The sequence below is a fragment of the Pinus tabuliformis genome, chromosome 4_2 (genome assembly GCF_031772625.1).
Source record: "Pinus tabuliformis cultivar Carrire ecotype Pingquan chromosome 4_2, CPIR1, whole genome shotgun sequence".
Classification (NCBI taxonomy): Eukaryota; Viridiplantae; Streptophyta; class Pinopsida; order Pinales; family Pinaceae; genus Pinus; species Pinus tabuliformis.
The window spans coordinates 273,982,548-274,006,650 of NC_142304.1; the positions used below are offsets into that span (position 1 = coordinate 273,982,548).

The window sequence follows — 24,103 nt, forward strand, 5'->3', positions numbered from 1 at the left end:
AAAGAAAAAAGTATGGTTAAATGTTCATCTGATGATTCACCCACTGATCAAAATGCTAAAACTGTCTCGTTGGAAGAAGGGAATCAGGAAATCTCAAATAAAAACTTATCGGATGCCATCCCCTCCCTGGATCAGAATTGTGAAGGGTGCGCCTTTACCTCTTCTGCCCCGGATCAGCAACCCCTATGCCCCTACAACCTCCACTCCCTAGTAAGCAAGCCTGTATCCTCGATTGTCGTTGGGGGCATTGACCCAGCCTCATCTCAGAGACAGCCAAGGAAAAAAAGGGGTAGGAAATCTAAGCTCTCTGAAGCCAAAGTCCAGGCTATCTTTGACGTGGCAGACGGTAAACAACTCTCCATAACCGGGGCACTTAGAGCAGTGCAAAGCCCCACACCTGTTTCCAAATGATCATTACATCCTGGAACTGTAGGGGTTTAGCCAGTAAACCCAAAAAACTGGCCCTTAGGGAGTTAGTGTTGAACTCCAAAGCTGACGTTCTCCTTCTTCAGGAGACTTTGGGGAAAGGGGAAGACATGGAATCAATGCTTAATGCTCTCCTTCCTGGATGGTCCTTTATAGCAATGGACTCCGACGGCCACTCTGGAGGCTTGGCTGTGGGAATCAGAGAAAGTAAAATTCGGATATGGAACAGGTGGGGAATGAAGCAGGTGTTGGGGATTGAATGCCAGTCCACTGAATTTGAATCTCCTTTAACAATCATCAATATTTATGGGCCGTGCCAAGGAAGGATTCCATTCTGGAACAAGTTGATGGGATCATCGTTTATGAAGAATAACCTCCTGGTGATGGGAGGAGATCTAAATTTCTCTCTCGGAAGAGCGGAAGCTTGGGGCCCTGCTGCAAGAGAGGATCCGCAATCAGATTTTTTTATGGATCTTTTAGCCTCAAATAATCTTATTGAAGCAAATCTCATCAAGTTGAAACCAACATGGAGGAATAGAAGAGTAGGAGCTGCCAGAGTGGCGAAGAGATTAGATCGCTTCCTAATAAATGAGGCTTTAACATATGCAATTCCTTTATTCATGCAATGGGTAGAAGAAGGGGGCCCTTCGGATCATTTTCCGATTTATCTTGAGCTGTCCAAAGACCCCTCAAAACCCCCAGCTCCTTTCAAATTCAATGCCACTTGGCTTCAAGAAGAATCCTATACTAATCTGTTCCAAGAAACATGGACACATACAGTCAGAGGATCTCAAGAGAATAAAGGTTTTCTTCTTATGGAAAACCTTAAAAGACTGAAAAAGGCAACTATTTCGTGGGCTAAGGATAGGAAACTTAAACAGAACGAAGACCTATCTAAGATATCAGAGGAACTCCAATCTCTCGAATGCATAGAGGCAGATGGATATGCGACCCAGGAATCAAAGGAGAAAATTGTTGCACTGGAAAAGCAAAAGAATCAAATTCTGCTGGCAAGAGAGGAAGAATGGAGGCTCAAGAGCAGGGCAATCTGGCTCAAAGCAGGGGATGATAACACCAGATTTTTCCATAATTATGCTAAAGGAAGTAAGAGTGCAAACACCATCTGGCATTTAAAGTCGGAAGATGGAAGGGAGGCTAAGACTTTTGAAGCGCTATCATCCCTCGGGGTAAACCACTTCCAATCTTTATTTAAAGATAATGGAGAGATCACCATAGCAGAAGTCATCCAAACAGTGCAATGTTTTCACAGCTATGTGGAGGAGGAAGATGCAGATTCTCTTATGGAGTCGGTAACGAAGGAAGAAGTGGAAAATGTCATAAAATCCATGGCAAAGGAAAAAAGCCTGGGGTCGGACGGTTGGACGGTAGAGCTTTTCTTACACTTTTTTGAGCAGATAGGAGACGAAATAACAGATGTTGTAGAGGAATCAAGACAAAAGGGAGAAATTTATAGTCCTTTTAATACAACTTTTATTGCTCTCATTCCAAAAAAGGAAGCCCCAGAATCTTTTGAGGACTTCAGACCAATCTCCCTTTGTAACAGTATTTATAAAATTATTGCAAAAGTGATAGCTCTCAGGATCAAACCAATTCTATCAAGGCATATATCTCCTGAACAATTTGGGTTCCTGAATGGGAGACAAATTCATGAAGCAATAGGAGTGGCGCAGGAGGTTCTTCATAGTGTAAAGATGAAAAACAAGAAGGGAGCTGTAATAAAAATTGATTTATCTAAGGCCTATGACCGGATAAACTGGTCTTATATTCGCTTGCTCCTAACGCACCTAGGATTCAAAGTGGATTTCATCAGATGGGTTATGGGGTGCATCACGGATGTCAGTTATGCATTACTCATAAATGGCGCTGCTACCCCTTTCTTCAAAGGACAAAAAGGACTGAGGCAAGGCTGCCCCTTATCCCCTCTGTTGTTCCTTTTGGCAGCTGAAGGTCTAAGCCAGCTGATTCACAAAAGCAGAAGGGAAGGTAAGATAAAAGGTATTGAGGTAGCAGTAAACCTTTTCATATCCCATCTTCTCTTTGTAGACGATATTCTGGTTTTTACTAGTGGATCCACAAATGATTTAAAGGAGCTAAAAATATCTTTGACCTCTTTTTGAAAGCTACCAGAATGCAGATAAACCCCAAGAAATCACAAATCATCATGGAAGGGCTAAGTAGACAGGAAAAGGAACATTTCAGCTTGTACTTTCCATTTGAAATGTGCCATATGGCATCCCCATTCAAGTACCTGGGCTTCTGGCTGAAGCCAAACAACTATAGGAAGGAGGACTGGTCTTGGCTAATTGCAAAAATTGAAGCCAGAATCAGACACTGGAGTTTCAAATGGCTCTCCAGAGCAGGGAGATTGACCCTGATCAAATTAGTGCTACTAGCCATTCCAGTATATTGGGCAGCTTTAACTTGGGTCCCAAAAGGTGTGCTGGAGAAAATCCGAAGGATTTGTAGCAGATTCTTGTGGGCAGGATCCAAAGAATCCTCGGTTCTCCCATGGGTTGCATGGGACAAAGTGGCGAGACCAAAAGACTGGGGCGGCTGGGGGATAAAAAATTTACTCGATTTCAGACTTTCTTTGTCGGAAAAATCTGGGTGGCGCCTCATTAAAATGGAAAACCTTTGGACCAGAAAAGTTAAAAGGAAATATATAGATCCTATTCCTTTGGAAGTCTGGATCAGGAACCCAGTCAAGAGCCATAAGAATGTGTCGGTAATTTGGAAAGCAACTCTGGAGTCTTTTAAAGTAATTGAACAAGGCCTAGCTTGGAAAATCGGGAATGGAGAAAAGGTTAAGATAGGAAAGGACCCTTGGGTTGGTTGTTCAGAAAGGTTTGCCCTTAACCCCGAACTAATTCAGCAGTTAGAGGATAAAGGGTTTCTCTATCTTAGTCAAGTGGCAAATCCGGGATCTTCATCCTTCTGGGGACAAGCGTGGAAGAATGGTGAAGAGTTGGATCTGGAGCAAAGATGGTGGATCGAATGGAGTACCTTTACTCAAGATCTCTCTAGAACAAATGTCCGGTTGAATGATAGACAGGATGAGTTAATTTGGACCCATGCAGACACTGGGGAATATGCTCCAAAGAGTGGGTATAGTTTCCTTATGTCAAGAAAAGGATGGGAGAATCCTGAGTGGTGGTCAAAACATCTATGGAAACTTAAGAGCCCCCCAAAGTCAAAAATCCTGTTCTGGTGTATTCTTAAAAGCAGAATTCCAACTTGGGACTACTTGCAGACAAGATTCATGTTCGGGCCTGGGAGGTGCACACTCTGTAAATCAGAAGCTGAGACAATAAACCACCTCTTTTTAAAATGTTCAGAAGCCATTAAAATCTGGGGTGAGGTAGGGAACCTCATGAACAAAAAGTTAGAATGGGACGGACACACTGTGCAAGATGCTTGGCAAAAATGGTGGGACTCCCATCCCAACGGGAACCTGCGCAACCTCCCCCTCATCATCAGTTGGGGTATTTGGATAAGTAGGAACAGAAGTACTTTCCAGGATAAGGATACTCCTATATCAATCACTACAAGCCAGAGTACTGCCATCTACTCTAGTATCCCCGAGCCTAAGGAAGCCTTGGCCCAAAGAGTCATTCCAGAAATGCAGATCATAGAAGGAATCCCCTGGGCCTTCTTCGATGGCGCTTCTCAGAATAATAAAGCCGGAGCAGGTTTAGTCATCAATGAATCCCCTTTATCTGTTCTAAAAGCATCGGTGGGCCTTGGTGCTGGCTCAAACAACTATGCTGAACTCATGGCCTTGAAACTCCTCATCTGTTGGCTCATTCAAAGGCGCATCCTCTCAATTCAAATTTTTGGAGACTCCCAAATAGTGATCAGATGGGTTAATGGACAAAGTACGTGCAGGAACCAACTTCTAAAACAAATCTTGGGAGAAGTTCAGAGATCAAAATCATATTTTAATAGCTTCTCTCTTCGCCACATCTTCAGGGAAAGAAATGAATCAGCAGACCAACTATCTAAAGATGGACTACTACAGGATCTGGGCAGTTGGGTGATCGTAGAAGAAGATCAAGGTCAAACTAGAAGATCGTTACAGTCGCCATACCATCAGCCTCCCTGAAGCTCGAGCTGTTTTTGTTTCATTTCTCGGCTCCATTTTTCGTGTCTCCAGATAATCAAAATAGCTTTTGGTAGGACTGCATATAATTCCTCCATCCCAGGTGTCGGGTCGTTTTCCTCAATGCTGAGGAGGTTAGGCATGCTGCGTTTTACTTTTCTGTTTTAATTTTTGTGCAAACAGTCCCGTGTCTTTGCAGTATTTGAATGGCACCTCTTTTCAGAGGTTTCAGTTTAGAATCAGCAGCATACTTAGAACAGCTGAGGTTCAAGTCAGCGTGTTTTTGTTTGTAAACAGTTCTCGGTATCCCCTCTGTCGGATCAGTGATGCTCAGCATTTACAATGAAAACTTTTTATAAATCTTAATAAAAAGTTTCGCTTTTTCCTTTGGAAAAAACAAAGAGTACTTGTAAAAGTTACTTGAAGAATCCTTAATAACACGCTCCACAGTTTCATAAATTCAATCTCCCTTTCATTCCATTTTTCTACTAAGATTATGTGTAAAGGATTCTACCTTAGCCCTTCACATTGAATCTTTATTCCCATAATACCTTCTTTCCATGCTACAACCTCAACAAACTATAATCACAGACATAGTGTCCATATTGGAAGCTTTGTTGTCTTTTCCAAGAAGTTGAAATCACATTACACTTAGAGGAAATTTCTTTGGGCAAGGATATTTAAGTTTTAAAAGACAATATTTTTATTTATTTTGAATAAATGTCCTAGGAACTGGCCTTCTTTTAGCCAGAGGTTGTCCCTAGGATTAGAACACCATGCATGCTCCAACTTGCATATATGGGTTCCAAATCTAGATTGTCTCCAAATTTGAGTGTATATATTTCATGAAGCTTCCATGTCTAATAAGAAGCGAAAATGGGGATGTGTGTTACCTTTTTCTACTTCTACTATTAAAGTATTCAAGTTTCTCAATTTCTATATATCACATGAGCCTTCCATCAAGTAACTTGAGAACACATAACCTTTAATTCATTGCATAGTATTGAATTGATGCCTTGTTCTCATTCATTGTTGGTCTTGATATGTCACCAAAATATATCTATTGTGATGATATTTGTTTTTACATGTATGCTAGGTCACAACTTAGAAATAAAATAGCATGTTGGCCAAGGAACTTCCACTACTAAATACATGTTATAGGATCTTAATGCTCCCATACAATCCTTGTGCAATATAAAATAAAGTGTAATGTTTCCATATGATCATGAAATTTAAGGCCAATAAAACACCATATATTATACCATTTCCAAAATATCATATGAAATGTTTCTAATGATTATTTTTGTAATTTTAATTGTAGTGATGGACCAAGGCATCACTGTAAAAGTTGTAGACATTTTTTTTCCAAGAGCGAAGAGAAGAAAAAACATGAAACATGCAAGCAAAAAAAATCACGATTTCAATGCAACAGTTGCTAGGTTGGTATGAAAAGTAGTAGATTTTAATGCAACATATAGTGGTAGTTCATTTTATAATGACCCAACAAAATCATTTGTTGGTTCATGTTTGGTCATAAGTATTTGTAGGTTGAGAACATTTTGAATAGATCCCAACCCAATCATCTTGTACTATAATGCTTGACGTGGTTAAACATTATTCAAGTGGATATCTTGTAAGGATGATGATTTCTTACGATGAACATGGTGTATGGTGCTATTGTCTCATGACATTTATGGTTGATGTTATTATTGACAAACTAAAAGGAACACCTTAAGTATTTTTATTGGTAAATTTCATAGAAGGTGATTAAGTGACTTCCACAATTTTGGTTATGGTCGAGCCATTCCTAGGTAGGTGTGGTCTGGTGGTGTACAAACATCTCAACCCAAAACTATTAACCCAAACTATCCAACAAATTATTTGAGGGTATAATGTGTTTCCTTAGCATTTATACTAATGTTGTTGGCACCACTTTGCATTAGGAAAACACAAAAAGTCTCATCATATGGCAAGAAGGCTTATTTCTTAACATAACATATCATTCACTCAAGAGTCAAGACATATGGCTAGTATTTAGGAATCCAATTTAGATTTAATGTGTTAATAATGGTTCTATAGGATTTTATTTTGCAAAAAATCAAAGGAAATGCTTAGTGTTGGAAACTTGAGATAGTACTCTTACAAGTACAATAAATTTCCCAAATAAAAACCAATACCAATCATGTACTTAATATTTTTGTGTCTTCCCTTTCTAGTCCATTGTGCAAAGAAATAGAATCTTCCATCAACAATTTATTTATAGGAGGTTAAGTAATAAAATAGGAATATCTAGCTTCTAAGGACCTCTCCAATTTTCCAAGAATGAATAGATAACTTGGATTAACCATATATGTGCTCAGGTGATTGTGCTAGTGACAAAATGGTCACCCATGCCAACAAAAACATTGTGCCTTCACAAATATTTGTTCAGAAGGTAGCATAGGTGTATAATTCATCCAAAAATATACACTGTGGTAACAATATCTTCCTCAGAGTTGATGTGGTAGCATAGGTGTATAAGTCATCCAAATATATATTCTTGACCACTCATCGCCATGTAACTAATGTAACTAGTTTCAATCTTCATCATTGTCATTTTAGTCATTTCATGGTGTAATATTTATGTATCCATCAAAAGAAGAAAAATAATTTATGTAAATATCAAAATAAAATTATTTATAAAGCATGGGTTTCATGCTTGGGTAATTGGTCAATAGGTCAAAATTTTCCTTGAGGACCGAAATTCTCTAGGCCTAAAATAGGCTTGCTTTCTTCATTTTTCTTGCTCCAATCTTGGTACCAATAGCCACATATAAAAAAACTTGAGTCAAGGCCATAGAAGGAACAACATAACTCTAGGCATGATTTGAGAGGTCGAAAGGCCTAGATTCTACTTTAGGAGAATGCCGCATATATAGATGACCTTGTTGAGAGCTACCGAGAGTTTCAAATATGGATTAGAAGAAGTTTGGATGCCTTGTTTTGCTGACTGATTGAAGGGAGAGTGAATCAACCCTGTAACTTCACTATGATAAGAAAAAGAGGTCAAGACCTCTACAACAATGGGAAAAACAATGGATAAAAGACCACAGGTATTGTAATGTGGAGAAAAGGACAAATAAGTAGCCTTATCATTATTTTTAGAGGTATATAAGGGAAATCATAAGCCTAGTCCAGATCAAAGGCCCCATTAGGGATAATAAAAATCCTAAAAATCAAGTCCTGTAATCACATTTTATGAAAAATGAATTAAAAATTTGGTAGGCTATAAATAGTCATTCTAGTCGGTAAGAGAAGACGTATGGTAGAGTAAATTGATCGACCTATATGGAAGAATTTATGGGCATATTCTTAAAACATCTGAAGTGAACATATGAAGCCCTAGTTTGATAATTGAATTCATAGAAATACCTACTCCAAGAAGGCTTCAAATATCTCAAGAAATAGGTACCAGACTTATTCATTGATTTGAGAAGAAATAACATCTGAAGTTAATATAGAATCCTAGCTTGAAAGGGTGTAGCAACATCTAAATTCATATTCTAGTTAAGAGAAAGAAATTCGGGGAATTCTTGGAGCTGACAAAAGTATAGAAATCATATTAAGTTGGCACTGCTATTGGGAAAATCATGACATCAATGGAAGGAGAAGTACCTTGATTATGATGAAGGATTTGTAACAACTTCTGATCATGGAGGACTAAGGTATGTAGTCCTTGACTGTAAGGTATGTACAACTATTTTATGCATAAAAGGATCTAACATGAATTATTTTATGGTTTTTGTGACATGTTTCTAGGGTTTATAATATTCATATTTGAAGGATATTGGTATCTAGATATTGTGAATCCTAGATGGTATTTGGAAACCCTAGTTGTATGAAAAACCCTAACTACTTGTTCCCTCACAAAAACCTTAACTCCTGATCTTTATGGTTTGTAGGTACTCTAGGGTATATAACAAGGTCATAATCAAATGAACTCTAGGGCATGACATCTTGTTCCTATATATGGTTAGTGTTTGTACTTGAAAACCCTAGGAATTCATTCTTTAATATTCCATGAAGAAACCCTAGATTGGAAAATCTATCTTCATTCTCTTATTGTTGTATATTTTCCTTTGTGGCACTTGTCGATGGATAATGCATGTAAAGGAAACAAAATAAGAATCAAAGCAACCCTTGCTCTTTTGTGAGAATGTTGAAAGAGGGGAACTGTAAGGATCCTGGATTGTTTATTAAAGGAGTAAGCATGCATTATTTCTGATTTTGTAAGGAATCATGGGATAATAGAATATTTAGAATCTACATGGTTGGATTTTTTAAGAGAATCATCTAGTACTTTGAAGTTTTAAATAAACTTCCATAAGGTTCATCCTCTTATTGTCTAACATTATGTTAAAGTGGTCATTCTACTAAGGTGCATCCTCATGATCTTATAAGAACCATCACTTTGGAGGTTGTTGGAAGAAGCATTATGACATATACTTCTAAAAGGATGATAAAATGCAGTTGTTATGGTTGTAATCTCATTAGGAAAGAGATTAATTTCTCTTTAAGGATGAGATGTAGACTCATTTAAGATAGAATAGCTAGATGATTCGATGAAAAGATGAGGAATGCATATCTAAAGATAAACTTTGGGTAGGACTCATATAAATCCTACAAGAAAAGTTAGTCATTATGATGCCTAGGAAGACATAATTTACTTACTCTAGAAAGAATTGAATATTGAGACTTTCTTGTTAAAATTTATATGTTCAACATCTAAAATGATTTTTGGAAGGAAATGGTAACTTGGTAATCAAATTGGATCCTAGGGCACTCTGGCGTATAAAGGTATACTCATGTGGATAGGATCTATGAATATGCTGGTGCCTTATTGAGAAGGTCGTCTTGATGAGGTAAGTTTGATGTTAATATCTATTATTGGTTATTTGGTTGACTTTTTGTTTTGCTACCTGGAGGAATGTTGCAGGTATTCATGATGATAGTTGAGGCAAGTTCAACTGTGAGGATGGAATAATTAAATAATATGAAGAGGAACTCAATCTATGTTACCTGGAAACTATGAAGATCAAGATCTTGTCATCTTGAGCCTAGAAGGTAGTAGTTCGAGAAGATAACCTAAAGGTCAAAGTTCATACTACAAGAAGGAAGATCACTTTCATGAGGATGCTATGATTAGATTGAAGGTTGAGAAGGCTCAATAGAATTATTTCATTGACAAAGACAAGATGAAATTGATGTGCAAGATGGATGCCCTGGAACCTGTCGTAAGAAGATAGTTATGTGACCTATGATACTAAGAAAGGAAGCATGCTTAATATAAAGATATCATATATGCAAAGGAAAGTGGGAGCCATGAAATTCCTTCCTTAAAGATAGAAAATTTGAAACTCTTTTTCAAAGCAATCAAAGTCAATTTTCTCCTATATCAACACATTTATCCTTAGAATTTCTGCCAGTTTCCACTCAAAGCTTGTATATTCCTGTATATATTATTGTTCCTAGTACTTCAAAAGTTTCCATTTCAGGTTTTACACCTTTGAAAGTCATGGCTGCTAGATATGCTCCCCTTGCTCTTCCTGCTCAATTACATGACCTTCCCCAAAATTATTCTCAACGCATAGTCACATTTAATGGAGAAGGAGATGTTACAACACAACAACATTTAGATAGATTTAATGATTTTATAGATTTGGAGGAAGTAGGTCATGAAGATGCAAAGTTAAGGTTGTTTTCTCAAAGTTTGGTTGGTGATGTTAAAAAATGGTTAGATCCCTTCAACTTGGTAGTATTGCCACTTTTCAACAATTGAAGGAGTCTTTCTAAAAGATGGTAAGATGAGAAAAACTCTTTATAGATTTTTACCCAATACAACAATTTAAAGAGTAGTGTTGAATCAGTGCAAGAGTTTTCTGCTAGGTTTAATAAAATATATAACTCAATTCCAACTCATTGTAAAACTCCTCCCGGGGCTGCTCAAATGCATTATGTTGAAGCCTTTGATTATGATTTTAGTCATAATGAGAGACCAAAATGGAATTGTTGATTCTTTGGCCACTTCAGCCAGTATTTTGAGGATTCCTATTTACCAATGTTAAACATAGACCATCAATACCTAATAATTCTAAACATTGGCAAGTTTTTGATGATGATCAAAAAATTAAAATATTTCTGGAGATGACTGAGGAGTTTGAAAATACATATATTGATGAAGAAAATCAAAACAACAAAAATGATGAAACAATGTGAGAGGGTTTTCCTAGGGTAAAATTTGGTGTCTATTGTGCATTTTTGTGATGTGATGCTTTTACTTTCCACTACATTTACTTTGACTATTAAGTTTACTGTTTACTGCTACACTGCTCATGTGTGTTTATTATGGTTGATGCTTTCATATGTAATTATGTTTAACGAAAAATTTGAAAAATGTACACATAATTACATGCTTATGAAAGTAACTAAAATTCAACAATTTCATCTCATCAGCAAGTGTAAGAAGGGAAGTTCTAACAACTTGACAGTCACATTATTAAAATCACCAAAACCAAAGATCACAACTTTGGTATTGTTATGCACACAAATCCTTTCATGATCAATACAAAGAGGAATATTAAAAGATGAGGACTTCAATGATACATTTCAAGAGCTACAAGGACAAGTTCATGAAGATAAAGGACACAACAAGGCTAACTACACTCTCCAAGGTAGATTGCACTACAAGCTAGATAAGCTCTATGTGACTGACATTGGGGAGGAATGTTGTGTCTATCCCTGATATTGGGTGAGTTGATAGATTGATGGAGAGATCGTATCATGGACATCTCAACATACTAAGATGAGTTTTCTTGAGACACTCTCACATTGTTAAAGGTTAGACCATGACCTGAGGTATGACTTAGAGTGTTTGCCTAAGGGATTAACTACCCCTCACTATGCAAGACATGACCAATATGGTATGGGTGTACACATACCACAACTTTAGTAGGCTAGATAACATGCATATGATGAGGCCAATTCAGTGTCCATAGGATGGTCATCCTATATTGGAGTGATGTTATAAGACCCATATGATGATATGGTGGTTGTCCAGATGGAGTGATGTTATAGTACCATTAGGTGGGTTGGTTAATGTGCATGTGATGAGGCCAATTGAGTAGCCATAGGATGGTCATCCTAGATTGGAGTGATGTTATAACACCTAAATGATGATATGGTGGTCCTCTAGATGGAGTGATGTTATAACACCATGGTCTCCCTGACTGGAGTTGATGATAGGTGGTCCTCTAGATGGAGTGATGTTATAACACCATGGTCCTCCTGACTGGAGTTGATGATAGGTGGTCCTCCTAGATTGGAGTGACATTATAACACCTAGATGATGATATGGTGGTCCTCCGGATGGAGTGATGTTATAACACCATGGTCCTCCTGACTAGAGTTGATGATATGTGGTCCTTCTGGATTGGAGTGGTGTTATAACACCTAAATAATGATATGGTGGTCCTCTAGATGGAGTGATGTTATAACACCATGGTCCTCTAGAGTGGAGTTGACGATAGGTGGTCCTCTAGATTGGTGTGATGTTATAACACCTAGATAAATATATGGTGGTCCTCCTGGATTGGAGTGATGTTATAACACCATAGATGATGATAAGGTGGTCCTCCTAGATTGGAGTGATGTTATAACACCTAGACAATGATAAGGTGGTCCTCCTAGAATGGAGTGATGGTATAACACCTAAGTAATGATGGGATAGTCCTCCTTGTGGAGTGGACATGATGCCTTGAAGTGTTGGCCAAGGAAAACCTTTCCTATGATGTAATAAGTCAAGTAAAAGTTATAAATTTGTGAAGAAAATCCTAAGCTAGATGTTGGTTATGTGAAGTGAAAGTCGACCATAATGTAAAGTCATGTAAGAGTGATGTTGGACGTCTATATATATATGAGATCCTTTAGTGATTATGACATATTTCTCTTGATCTTGCACACTTGGTTTTGCTCTGCAATTATATGGGGGATTTCGCTACAGATGTTCTTGCTCCTTGTGGGGTTTTTTATGTCTTTTCCATGCTCATTGGAGACTCGCTATGACATGTGTCTTATGCTTGGAGGCTCACTATGACTTGTGTATTATCCTTGGAGGTTTGTTATGGCTTGTGTCTTGTCCTTGGAGACTTTCTATGACTTGTTTCTTGTTATTGGAGGTTCGCTATACTTGTGCCTTGTCATTGGTGGCTTACTATACTCATGCCTTGCAATCTATAGGTACTCACTATGCTTTTTCATGCTGCAACAAATATTTGGTTTGTTGTCTGTGATTTATGTATTACATGGACTTACATCTCTCCTTTTGCCTAGGGTTTTTGGCAAAGGACTTAATAAAGCCATGATTTTATATTGATTTATAAGGACTTGATCATAAGGAAAGGTTGTTAGTTTATAAGGCTATTATGACTGATGGGAGCATAAAATAAATCAAGCTATAGATAAATAAAAAACTCAACATAGTAAATGAAAATTGACATATTAACATAACAATATCCAACTAAGTTATTGAAAGTCAACTAATGATACCTTATTCTCCATCCAAATAACACAATTTGACCACTTTTTGTCTTGTATTATATCAAACTCCAATTGTGATGGATAATGGCCATATTGTTGCTTTTGTCAAAACAAGGTAGATGGACTAGTTAAAGTAATTAATATCCAATCATTTACTTTTTTGTACAAAATTAAAAATATATATATATATAATTTTAGATATTAAATATACTTACAAATTTTCATATTAAGGCTTCTAAACCTATTTGGCCATTGTGATGTGTGGCATGAAATTTGCAAAGCCTTGCCTTCGAGGCCTTGTCTTGAAACATACACTAATTCAATTTAATTATGCATTAGTAAAATATAAAAATAATTTAATGAATTTTAAATAATCTTATGACCAAATTTAAATACATCAATTAGTGTTCTATTGGTTCTTATCTCAGGAGGAATTTGTTTTACTTTTTTCATTTGGTTGCAATGACATCTCTTGTTGTTTTGAGCCATTTGTGTTTTTACTTTCTTTACTAAGCAACCTATCCCAAATTCAGTCTCCATGTCATGGATGACTTCCTTTTGAAGGTGCATAGGTATCTTTGAGAATGGAATGTGTAGATTCTCTTTGAAGTGTTGAAGGCATGATTCCTTCAACCTACAATTGAACACTCTCCCGACATATATCATTCTAATATTCCCAGAGAAAATATCATAGTGTACCTCATTTTTGTATGTACCAATGCAAGATGTATAACATGTATTGGTGGTGGAATAAATATGTGTCCCAGGAGTAGGTGGGACATTAAACATCTTAGTTCCCTATTCCACATTCTTAGAGGTTGTTGTGATAGTTTGTTTTCCTGGATATTTTGGTTGATCCAAGAGTTGATGGGGGATCAATTGAGTCCCTTTGATAGGGTTGCTTTGGTTGGACTATTTCAGTGCCTTTAGTAGATCATTCTTCCACATATTTGACAAGCATGGACTAGTACATACCTTCTAGTTTATTCACTGCTTCTACCCACAATATAGAAGCCATTGACTCTTTCAGTTTCTCATTTTCATGTCCCTATATATGTATAATTTTATTTATTTAATTTTAAATTTAGAAATAAAAAAATAAACCGTATATATATATATATATATATATATATATATATATATATATATACATGAAATTTCTTCTTTTATAATTTTGAAGTTTAAAACTAAAAAACACAATTCAAACAAGCAATGGCAACATGTACAAATCTATAAATTGAGTAGAAATACCTCATTGTGGAAAGAATCAGATCCCTTCACTTGTTTCCCTCTGTTGCTTGACATTTTTTGGTGTCATAAGAAAAAGAATCCTCCATACTGTGGAAAATCACTTCCCTTTTCTCCCTTCCCTCTAACTATTACAAACAACAGTAGTGCAAAATGGGTGGACATGGGTTTGATTTTCATCTCTAGTATGGGGTGAATTTGATGCACAAATTATTTTCGTGACTGCTAGAGGCCAAATCACGCCCACAAATATCAATTTTTTTTATTGAAATCCACAATAAGGGAGGAGAGGTCTGTCAATATCTTTACCCACCATTAATCTAGATCTAATTGATTAGTTATTTTATTTCATAGCCTCAATGCATTTCTCCAATCGTGTTCTGCTCCAACTCCATGTAGAACTTCAAAACTCCCTCGATTTGTAATTCGTGAGTATAAGAACAACGATATGGTGAATGCATTAAATCATTTTGGTTGAATAGTAGGGATACATAATAGGTTTATCCATTGTGAAAATTATAGACAGTCGGTTTTTCTTTTTACAATTTGGTTGAATAGACAATGCTAAATTGGGCGCCATTAGCGTGGCTGGATTTAGCATCAAATATTGGCTAAAAAATGTAGTCGTTTTGGGGCACCAAATGGGGCACTAATTGCACCTAATTTAGCGCCTATAATATTGGATTTTTTTCTCTCCGTCTAATTTGTATTTATTATCATATTTGCACTTTATAATGTCAATGTGGGAGGCTTCCACGTTATTGTCATTTTTTTATGAGGCTTGAATACCAATATGGATATGCAATATGCATAGGAACATGGGATAAGTTGAAATTTTAGTTGATTTAAAGCCCTATAAATGTTGTTTAACCCAATGGAGGGTGTTTTATGTCATATTTTCCTAGCCCACTAATGAATTTGGTGTGATTTAAAACTTTCTAATTTTATTTTAATAGCCAATGACTCATAATGTAACAATCCACTAGTTATAGTCACATACACACATTTTCACCTTTAAAGGTTGTGTTGCTTAGTGATTATGTCTATGTTGGGTGTGTGTTATATTCTTTCCATGACTACCTATATTAGGTGAGCAGACCTACCTATGGTTTTGTGCATGGATTTCCCAAAGGGTTTTGGGCAAGATGGTTTTCTGTCCATGGTATTTTGTAGATATGGTCAAAGAAACTACAGTTATGTTCTAATCCATGGTTAATGGATTGGGTTTATGGATTCTTCGACATGTATATATATGTATTGTAACATTGAAAGGAATATAATGAAAAATTAATCTAGTAGTCCTGGTTTTGTGATGCGGGAGCATAGGACTCAGAGGGGAAAAATATTCCAAATTATTCCAAAAAAAAAAAACTCTACAGGCAAGGGAGTGGGGTCCTTTAGCCTGCAATTTCTATGCTTTCTTAGTTAAAAATAGAATAAATCCTAGCAATAAATCATGCTATTTGTAATAGAGCTTTTCAAGCTTTAAATCATCCTGTAAAGCATGCTTTTCATTGTATCGGATAAGGACCGAGAGGGCTTATCCTTAGATAAAAATAAAAAGCCAGAAAAGCTCTCAAAGAGAGGGAGAGAGGAGCGGTGCCAGAAGTATCATTATGGAAGTACCTCTTGGCGTTCTGGAGAAAAATCGAGGGTATCTTGTTAAATTGTATGGATGTAATCAATAATTGATTTTACTGTGTATTAAGGATTGGAATTACCTTCCTATTCTTCGCTTAGCGCTTACTGTGTATTGATGTTGTATTGTGTATTGAAAGTCTTGATGTTTTACTGTGTATTGGAGTATTATCGGTCCCTGTGTTTTTATGCAGAACTTTGGTCTAAAATATAGATGGTTATAAGACATTGAAAATCTCACGATTTTACGGGCTCTGGTCTTCAAAGTTTCAGGATATAGTAAGTGATCTGATCATGCGATGGACAGGCTATTGATGCGTTGAGTAATTATTACACTGTGTATGGAAAGGCTGGAATCACCTTCCTGTTTCCGTATTGATGCTTTTGTTGCGTATTGGAGAAATTTAGATCGGTTCCTTTTCATTGTGACGGCTTGCCGGTGTCGGACGGTGGAAGTGAGGTGGGTAAGGTTGGTGAGAAACTAACTCACCCCTCGTCATTTGTGCTTTCGCTCCGTCTATGCTCAAACTCATGACTGATCCTAGCATTTACCAGTTCAGAGTTTATGCAGAGCTCATCATCTTCAGTCGGTGTTAAAATCTACAGCCAGGCCATGGAACCAATTAGTACCGGTATATCAAGGAGGACTGAATCCAAAAGAATTGATCGACTGGATTAATAGTATGGAGAAATTCTTTGATTACGAAGAAACAGAAGATGAGAAGAAAGTAAAGTTTGATGTCACCAAGTTAAAAGGCCACGCAGCACTCTGGTGGGATGGTGTGCAGGTGGAAAGGAGGAGACTTGGTAAGCAACCAATCAAGAACTGGAGCCGAATGGTAGCAAAGTTAAGAGGTAAGTTCTTGCCAAGTAATTATCAGCAAACATTGTTTAGACAAATGCAAAATCTTAGACAGAGAGCTTTAACAGTAAAAGAATATAAAGAAGAGTTTTATAAAGTGAGCATAAGAGCTGGAGAAGCCCAAGATACAGATGAGAAGGTGGCTAGATATCTGAATGGCCTTAGGATGGACATTCAGGATGAGATAAGTTTGTTGTCTCCTAAAACAGTAGAGGAAGCTTATCAGATAGCGCTGAAAGCTGAGGAAAAACTCATGAGGAAGCAGTTTGCCAGAGGGAGAGGGAATTTCAGAGGAACAGGAAGTCAAGGTGGTAGAGGAGGATCTACAACACCTAAAGAAGGAGCTAGCAGTAGCTCAACCCAGCATGCACCCACAGGAGGTGATGCAAGAGGCAGAGGGAGTTTTTCTAGAGGAAGAGGAGGCAGAGAAATAAGATGTTACAGATGTAACAAGCTGGGACATAGAGCTTTTGAGTGTCCAGAGAATGCAGACACAAAGCAGAGGAATGCAATTGTTGCTCCAGCTGAGGGAGAGATGCCAGTGGTAGTGGTAGCAGAAGAAGAAAATTTACCAGAAAGAGGAGAATCTCTGGTGGTTAATAAAGTCTTACTTAAACCAGTAAAAGAGGTGGTTGAACCGCCACAAAGGAAGACTTTATTCAGGACAGTGTGCAAAGTCCAAGGGAAATGTTGCCAGATGATCATTGATAGTGGCAGCACTAATAATTTGGTCTCTACAGAAGTAGTGGAGAAATTGAAGCTGAAGACAAGGAAGCATCCAACACCTTATAGAGTGTCATGGTTGCAAAAGGGACATCAATTGTTAATAAGTGAACAGTGTAAAGTGGAATTTCAAGTGGGCAAGTATAAAGATGAAATTGTTTGTGATGTGATGCCTATGGATGTGTGTCACATATTTCTTGGAAGACCTTGGCAATATGACAAAGGAGCCATACATGATGGAAAAAGAAACACCTACAAGTTTGGAAAGGATGGTATCAATCATACATTGTTGCCTCTGCAAGAAGAAGATGAGCCGGGACAGAAGACTAATTCAAAAACCCTGTTACTTGGGAAAAAGGAATACCTAGAGCAGATGATAAGTATACCATTGAGTCGTGAAGAGGAGATCATTGATGATTTCTTGAGTTATTGGATAAATCCAGACCAACTGGATAATGTAGCTGATACTTTTGATGTGGTTACAGGGGCTGAGGAGGATGTGCAATCTTGTGAAGCTGCTACAACACAAGAGGAAGTTCTTATGGATGCAGGAGAAGTAGACGGATAAGTGAAGCAACAGTTGAGACTGTTGAACTTTGTGATTTTCAAACTGACAGTTTGTGTGTGGATGCAGGGACTATAAGTGATGACGAAATGCTGCAACAATGCCATAGAGAAATTGAATTGTTGGAATACTTGTTGGAGAATCCAAAGTATGACAGGGAGATTGCAAATGAAAGAGTTCAGTACAGTGGACAAGAGCAAGAAGGCATCATTAGAACAGATGGTGTGGAAGAAAGACTAATGGACAGTCTTATGAATTTTGCTAAGAATTCGAATCAGCATGTTGATATGCTGACAGAGGAGAAGGAGAAAATAGAGCAACCATTTGAATTATTGCCAAAAGGAGATAAGGCACAGTAGCCTTATGTTTTTAATTTTAACAAGTGTTTTGTGAGTGCAGGTGATGAAGAAGACAATCCATCACTTGGAATTGTCTCGAGGGAAGAAGAACTGTTGCAAAAAGAAGATAAGACAATCATGTCTCATATGCAGAAACTTGTTTCTATGGGTGACAATAAAGAGTTGGCTTGCCTAAATAGCCAAGAGAAGACTGGTATGCAGAATTTTGGAGCTGCTACAATGTTAGAAGATGAGGTTACAATGTTTGAAGGACTTGATTTGATTGAGAAAATCAATCAAGATGATGGTGGACAATTACTGAAGATTTTCGAAGAGGAAGAAGAAGGTGGTGAGCCAAAGAATGTTGCAGAGGGTCAGGAAGTTTGGGAGGAAGCAACATCTATGGCGGCAGTGGCAGCAACATCTATGGCAGCAGCGGCAGCAACATCTATGGTGGCAATGATAGCAACATCAATGGCGGCAACATCCATAGTGACAGCTAGAGCAGCATATGGGATGACATTTATAGTGCCAGTTGAGACAACATTGACAGCAGCAGAAGAAGCACTGAAGCCTTATGGTTTTTATTCTAAAAATTGTTCTGTGAATGCAGGTATTGTCACCGGTGCTGAGGAACATTTGACTGAGTTGAGCAGTCAAATGAAGGGAAAAGAAGTTCTCTGTTCCAGAAGACAAGAGGGTGTGGATGATCGGGTGGTAGTCAGAACAGAGGCCAGCATAGAAGCAAGAAATCAGCAAGTGACAATACAGATAGAGAGTAAAAACTGAGCAGGCTGTCTTAACTCAGCAAACAACAAGAAATCGACAGCTGGGAGATTTATTGGACCAAGAGATTGAAAGCATCAGAAAACTAATGATGACAGTATCCCGGAAGAGGTCAACAATAGTAAAACAAAGTAGAAGCAGCAAAAGAAAGATAGCATAAGATTATGAAGGCTTAGTCAATGCGGCGATGCAGCATAAAGTGTGGAGACCTGGAGAAGAACAACAAACAGAAGCAGTGACAAGTGGAAAATGGCAGCACAAGATATGGGATCCAGGGAAACATATATCTGAACACATGATCAGGAGATCATGAAATTTTTCTACCTTGGGAGTTTGATGCGGGAGCATAGGACTCAGAGGGGAAAAAATCTTCCAAATTATTCCAAAAAAATCTACAGGCAAGGGAGTGGGGTCCTTTAGCCTGCAATTTCTATGCTTTCTTAGTTAAAAATAGAATAAATCCTAGCAATAAATCATGCTATTTGTAATAGAGCTTTTCAAGCTTTAAATCATCTTGTAAAGCATGCTTTTCTTTGTATCGAATAAGGACTGAGAGGGCCTATCCTTAGATAAAAATAAAAAGCCAGAAAATCTCTCAAGGAGAGGGAGAGAGGAGCAATGCCAGAAGTATCATTATGGAAGTATCTCTTGGCGTTCTGGAAAAAAAATCGATGGTATCTTGTTAAATTGTATGGATGTAATCAATAATTGATTTTACTGTGTATTAAGGATTGGAATTACCTTCCTATTCTCCGCTTAGCGCTTACTGTGTATTGATGCTGTATTGTGTATTGAAAGTCTTGATGTTTTACTGTGTATTGGAGTATTGTCGGTCCCTGTGTTTTTATGCAGAACTTTGATCTAAAATATAGATGGTTATAAGACATTGAAAATCTCACGATTTTATGGGCTCTGGTCTTCAAAGTTTCAGGATATAGTAAGTGATTTGATCATGCGATGGACAGGCTATTGATGTGTTGAGTAATTATTACACTGTGTATGGAAAGGCTGGAATCGCCTTCCTATTTCCGTATTGATGCTTTTGCTGCGTATTGGAGAAATTTAGATCGATTCCTTTTCATTGTGACGACTTGCCGATTGCAGACGGTGGAAGTGAGGTGGGTAAGGTTGGTGAGAAACTAACTCACCCCTCGTCATTTGTGCTTTCGCTCCGTCTATGCTCAAACTCCCGACTGATCCTAGCATTTACCAGTTCAGAGTTTATGCAGAGCTCATCATCGAAATTCCAGCGGACACCAGAGGGTCGACTAATGTATTAAAGACCGCCGCTACCCACACAGTGTTTGTACACCTTCCCGAGGCCAAAAACGCAGTGGGAATGTTGGTTCGATAAATGACTATGTGAACGCATTAATTGGGGAGTTTTAAGGACGCTAAAATATTAGTTATAATAAACCCTGCGTTGATTGACTAGAAGATGGTTAAAGTTTAAGAGGCGCTTTTGACTTTTGAGAAGTATTATGATTTCTCCATGGAAAACAATTAGAAGAACAAATTGGTTGATGGTGTTGGGCGTTAGAGCCTTTATAACATGTGAAAATGAGAACGGTTCCTTGTCATGGGCAGTAAGCTGCTGCGGAAATTGCATTTAAAAAGGAGCTTCCATGCGTGCAAATGATAGTATGTGGAATTTCCTGGTAATGAGATCTTTATTAGAAGGTTTCTGGAGATGCATGTTTAATAGCATGGTGTTTAAAGATTCTGGGTTTGGCAAGGTAGGCTTTGCATCATTTTGGGATCCAAGGGAAAATCTCTGTGTATATATGTTTTATGTTTTATTCTCTCCCCATTGTTTATTTTCTAGTTTTTATAATTCGTATAAAAGGTAATTTATGTACAGGGTTAAAATCTACAGTATACATGTGTAACAAAGATTTTTGATCCCGTCATTCACTCTTTACTCCTTTATAGGGTGGATGGTGGCACTAAAAATATAACTCATCCACACATTAACTTATACTAATTATTATATTATATATTGAGTTCATTTAGAATATTTAAACATCAAAATTTGAAAATAGTACATTCTCTAACATATAGGGTCAAAGGATTTTTGTTTAAATATACAAAAAAACATATATTTGACGGTTTAAAATTATGTATGAAGGGTTTGAACTAAGTTAAATGAAAATATGAAGAAAAGAAAAAGTAGTCCATTAGTTTTCATATTCTTCATCTAATATTTATAATATTTATGTCATGTCACCATTTTGTGAGTAGAAATTGACAAAAAGGGTATATTTTAAAAATACGGGTATTTTAGCTACAAAGGTGTAGAAAAAACCAGTTGAGCTTAAATCAATTGTTGTGCGTTTAGCCAATTGGATGGAGAAACAATGAAGTGCACATATGTTATGTGAGTAATGTCATTTTTGTGTATTACAGGATCTAGAGGATGCCATGGACAAGGGACGTGGATGATGTAGACCTACTAAATCAACAAGAGGAAAGTGGGTGGCCATAGAATCAGATACAAAATATGCAGATACAATAAAGGTAAGAAGACAAAGCAACCTCAACCAAAGGAGGATGGTGTTTATGAATTCACAAATTCTATAACATAAACAAGATAAAGTTATATAAACTATGTTATTGTTTTTTTCCAATCCAAAACATGACATAAATATGTTAAATATATGAGTAACGTGTGGTTTGGTGTTGGATATCATATTGGTTGAAATGATACAATTGATGTACTAAACATCATTGACTATGTTATGTATTATAGGGAAGGATGAGGCCATGGCAATAGATCGTGTCATATCAAATAAGGACACAACAGATGTCGCAGGACATCAGGTAATCAAATTTTGACTTAAATTAGGAAGCATTTTGTGATACATCCATCCTTTTTCACAATATTATTAGAATTTATAGTGTATTATCCAATATTGAAATAAATTAATGCATGTTGTTGATATTTTAGATCGAGGTTGGCGCAAGTGCACATCCTAAGCGTACAACTAACAAAAGAAAAAAAACTCATGTACGTGGGTGTGGACCTAAAATTGTTAAATCATGAAGAAAAAAGTGGGTGGAAGAGGATATGACAGTGGATCCTCCAGACACAAAAAATTATTGCACTAAAGAAGAGGTTGGTTAGGACTATAGTACATGGGATGTTATTTGTTAAGCGATATTTGATTATATTTCTTTGAAATTGATATATTTATTATTTATCCAATTCTTTTCAAACATAAAATAATGGTTACATTTGTCAAGAGGTAGAAGAAGATGATGAAAGAATGACTACTAATACACAAGATCCAACCAGGCTATTAATATTTGGATAGGATGATCTAAACCATACCAAGGTGAAAAGAGCATATTTAAAGAGAACTCTACTACCTAAGAAATTTGAACAACTGATGAGATTAGCATACACTTATGACATGCCACCCATCTTTAATGATGATAATTATGATAGTGAAAATGCAATGCATGAAGAAGGATTGAATGAAATTCTTATAGGTTTCTTTGGGGATTGAACAATGATGACAATAATGATCATATGGTTGAAATTAATGATGACAACATGGGTAATTACCACCAACAAAATTTTGATGATAACAACCTGAAAGACTCCATAAAGAAAGAAAAAAAGACACCTGTGTTGAAATCAGGTGCAAGGAGCACCTCAAAACTATCATGCACATTAATATTATTCGAAATCAAGTCACTATTTGGTTGGTTATGAAAAGGATTCACCACCTTACTGAAGTGAGTTGAAATATATTTCTTACAATGCATTGTCAATTGGTGTACGTAATTCATAATCATTCATCAAATTCGTTTATATTTCTTTAAGGGGATTTTAAAACCATACATTTTATATGAATAGCCATAATATATATATTGACATATCAAACATGTTCATCATAAGTCAAACATTCAATTGATATAATCTTTGACAATCTTACATGCCACTAAAAACTGAAACATTTCCTAAAGAGAACATGTTTCCATCAACTTGCAGAGAGGCACGTCAGTTGTTGGTTGAGTTGGGGATTGAATATAAGAAAATTAATTCATGTAAAAATCATTGCATTTTATACAAAGATGAATATAATGACAAGGTAGAACACCCTACATGAAAAGAGAAGAGATTTTGTGCAAATGTACAAGGTCCTACAGTTCCAAAGAAGGTTTACGTCACATGCCAATTATACCTAGACTTCAACGAATATTTCATTGTAGGTCACTTTCACAATTGATGGATTGGCATGCAAATAATAAGAGTAAATATTGATTCATGCAAATCAAGTCAACTCCAAAGCACTGAAACACATAGAGGAAAAATGACCAAGAAAATTCAAAGTTGAACCTCATAGTATAATGTTTAGTCTTGAAATTAATGGAGTGTGCCCATTCTCTTTCATGGGCTAAAATTATAGTGTTTGGCCAGTCAAATTGATATTATACAATATTCCCCCATGGATGAGCGTTAGAAAGGAGCACCTTATGCTGACTCTCATTATTCTAGGAAAACATAAAGCTAAAAACATGGATGTTTATCTTGTGCCTTTTATTGATGAGATGAAACTGTTATGGAAAGGCATAAGAATGTATGACATATCAAGACCTCCATCAAATACATCCTTCATGTTGTATGATGTGTTATGTTTGACTATTCATGATTTCCTAGGACTTGGTGTTTGTACTGGTAAGATTTTTTTTTTTTGCGTATTGACACTCATAATTTATTATCATCCCCACTTTCATACTTAGTTTTATACTATTATTTTGAAGTTATTAACCTTACTTAATTAATTGTAGGGCTTCAAACAAATGGTATATTTGCA

The 24,103-nt window shown here is 36.8% G+C and overlaps 1 protein-coding gene across 1 annotated transcript; it reads left to right on the top strand.

Moving 5' to 3' along the window:
* The first annotated feature begins 536 nt into the window (after positions 1 to 536).
* Positions 537 to 22,323, top strand: LOC149169045 (uncharacterized). Its single transcript, XM_089425056.1, has 7 exons — positions 537 to 1,469; positions 1,563 to 2,430; positions 2,535 to 4,322; positions 18,556 to 18,749; positions 18,819 to 19,107; positions 22,030 to 22,100; positions 22,228 to 22,323. Exons 1-7 carry the CDS (start codon positions 537 to 539, stop codon positions 22,321 to 22,323), a joined length of 4,239 nt encoding a protein of 1,412 aa, XP_089281182.1.
* The last annotated feature ends 1,780 nt before the right edge of the window (positions 22,324 to 24,103 follow it).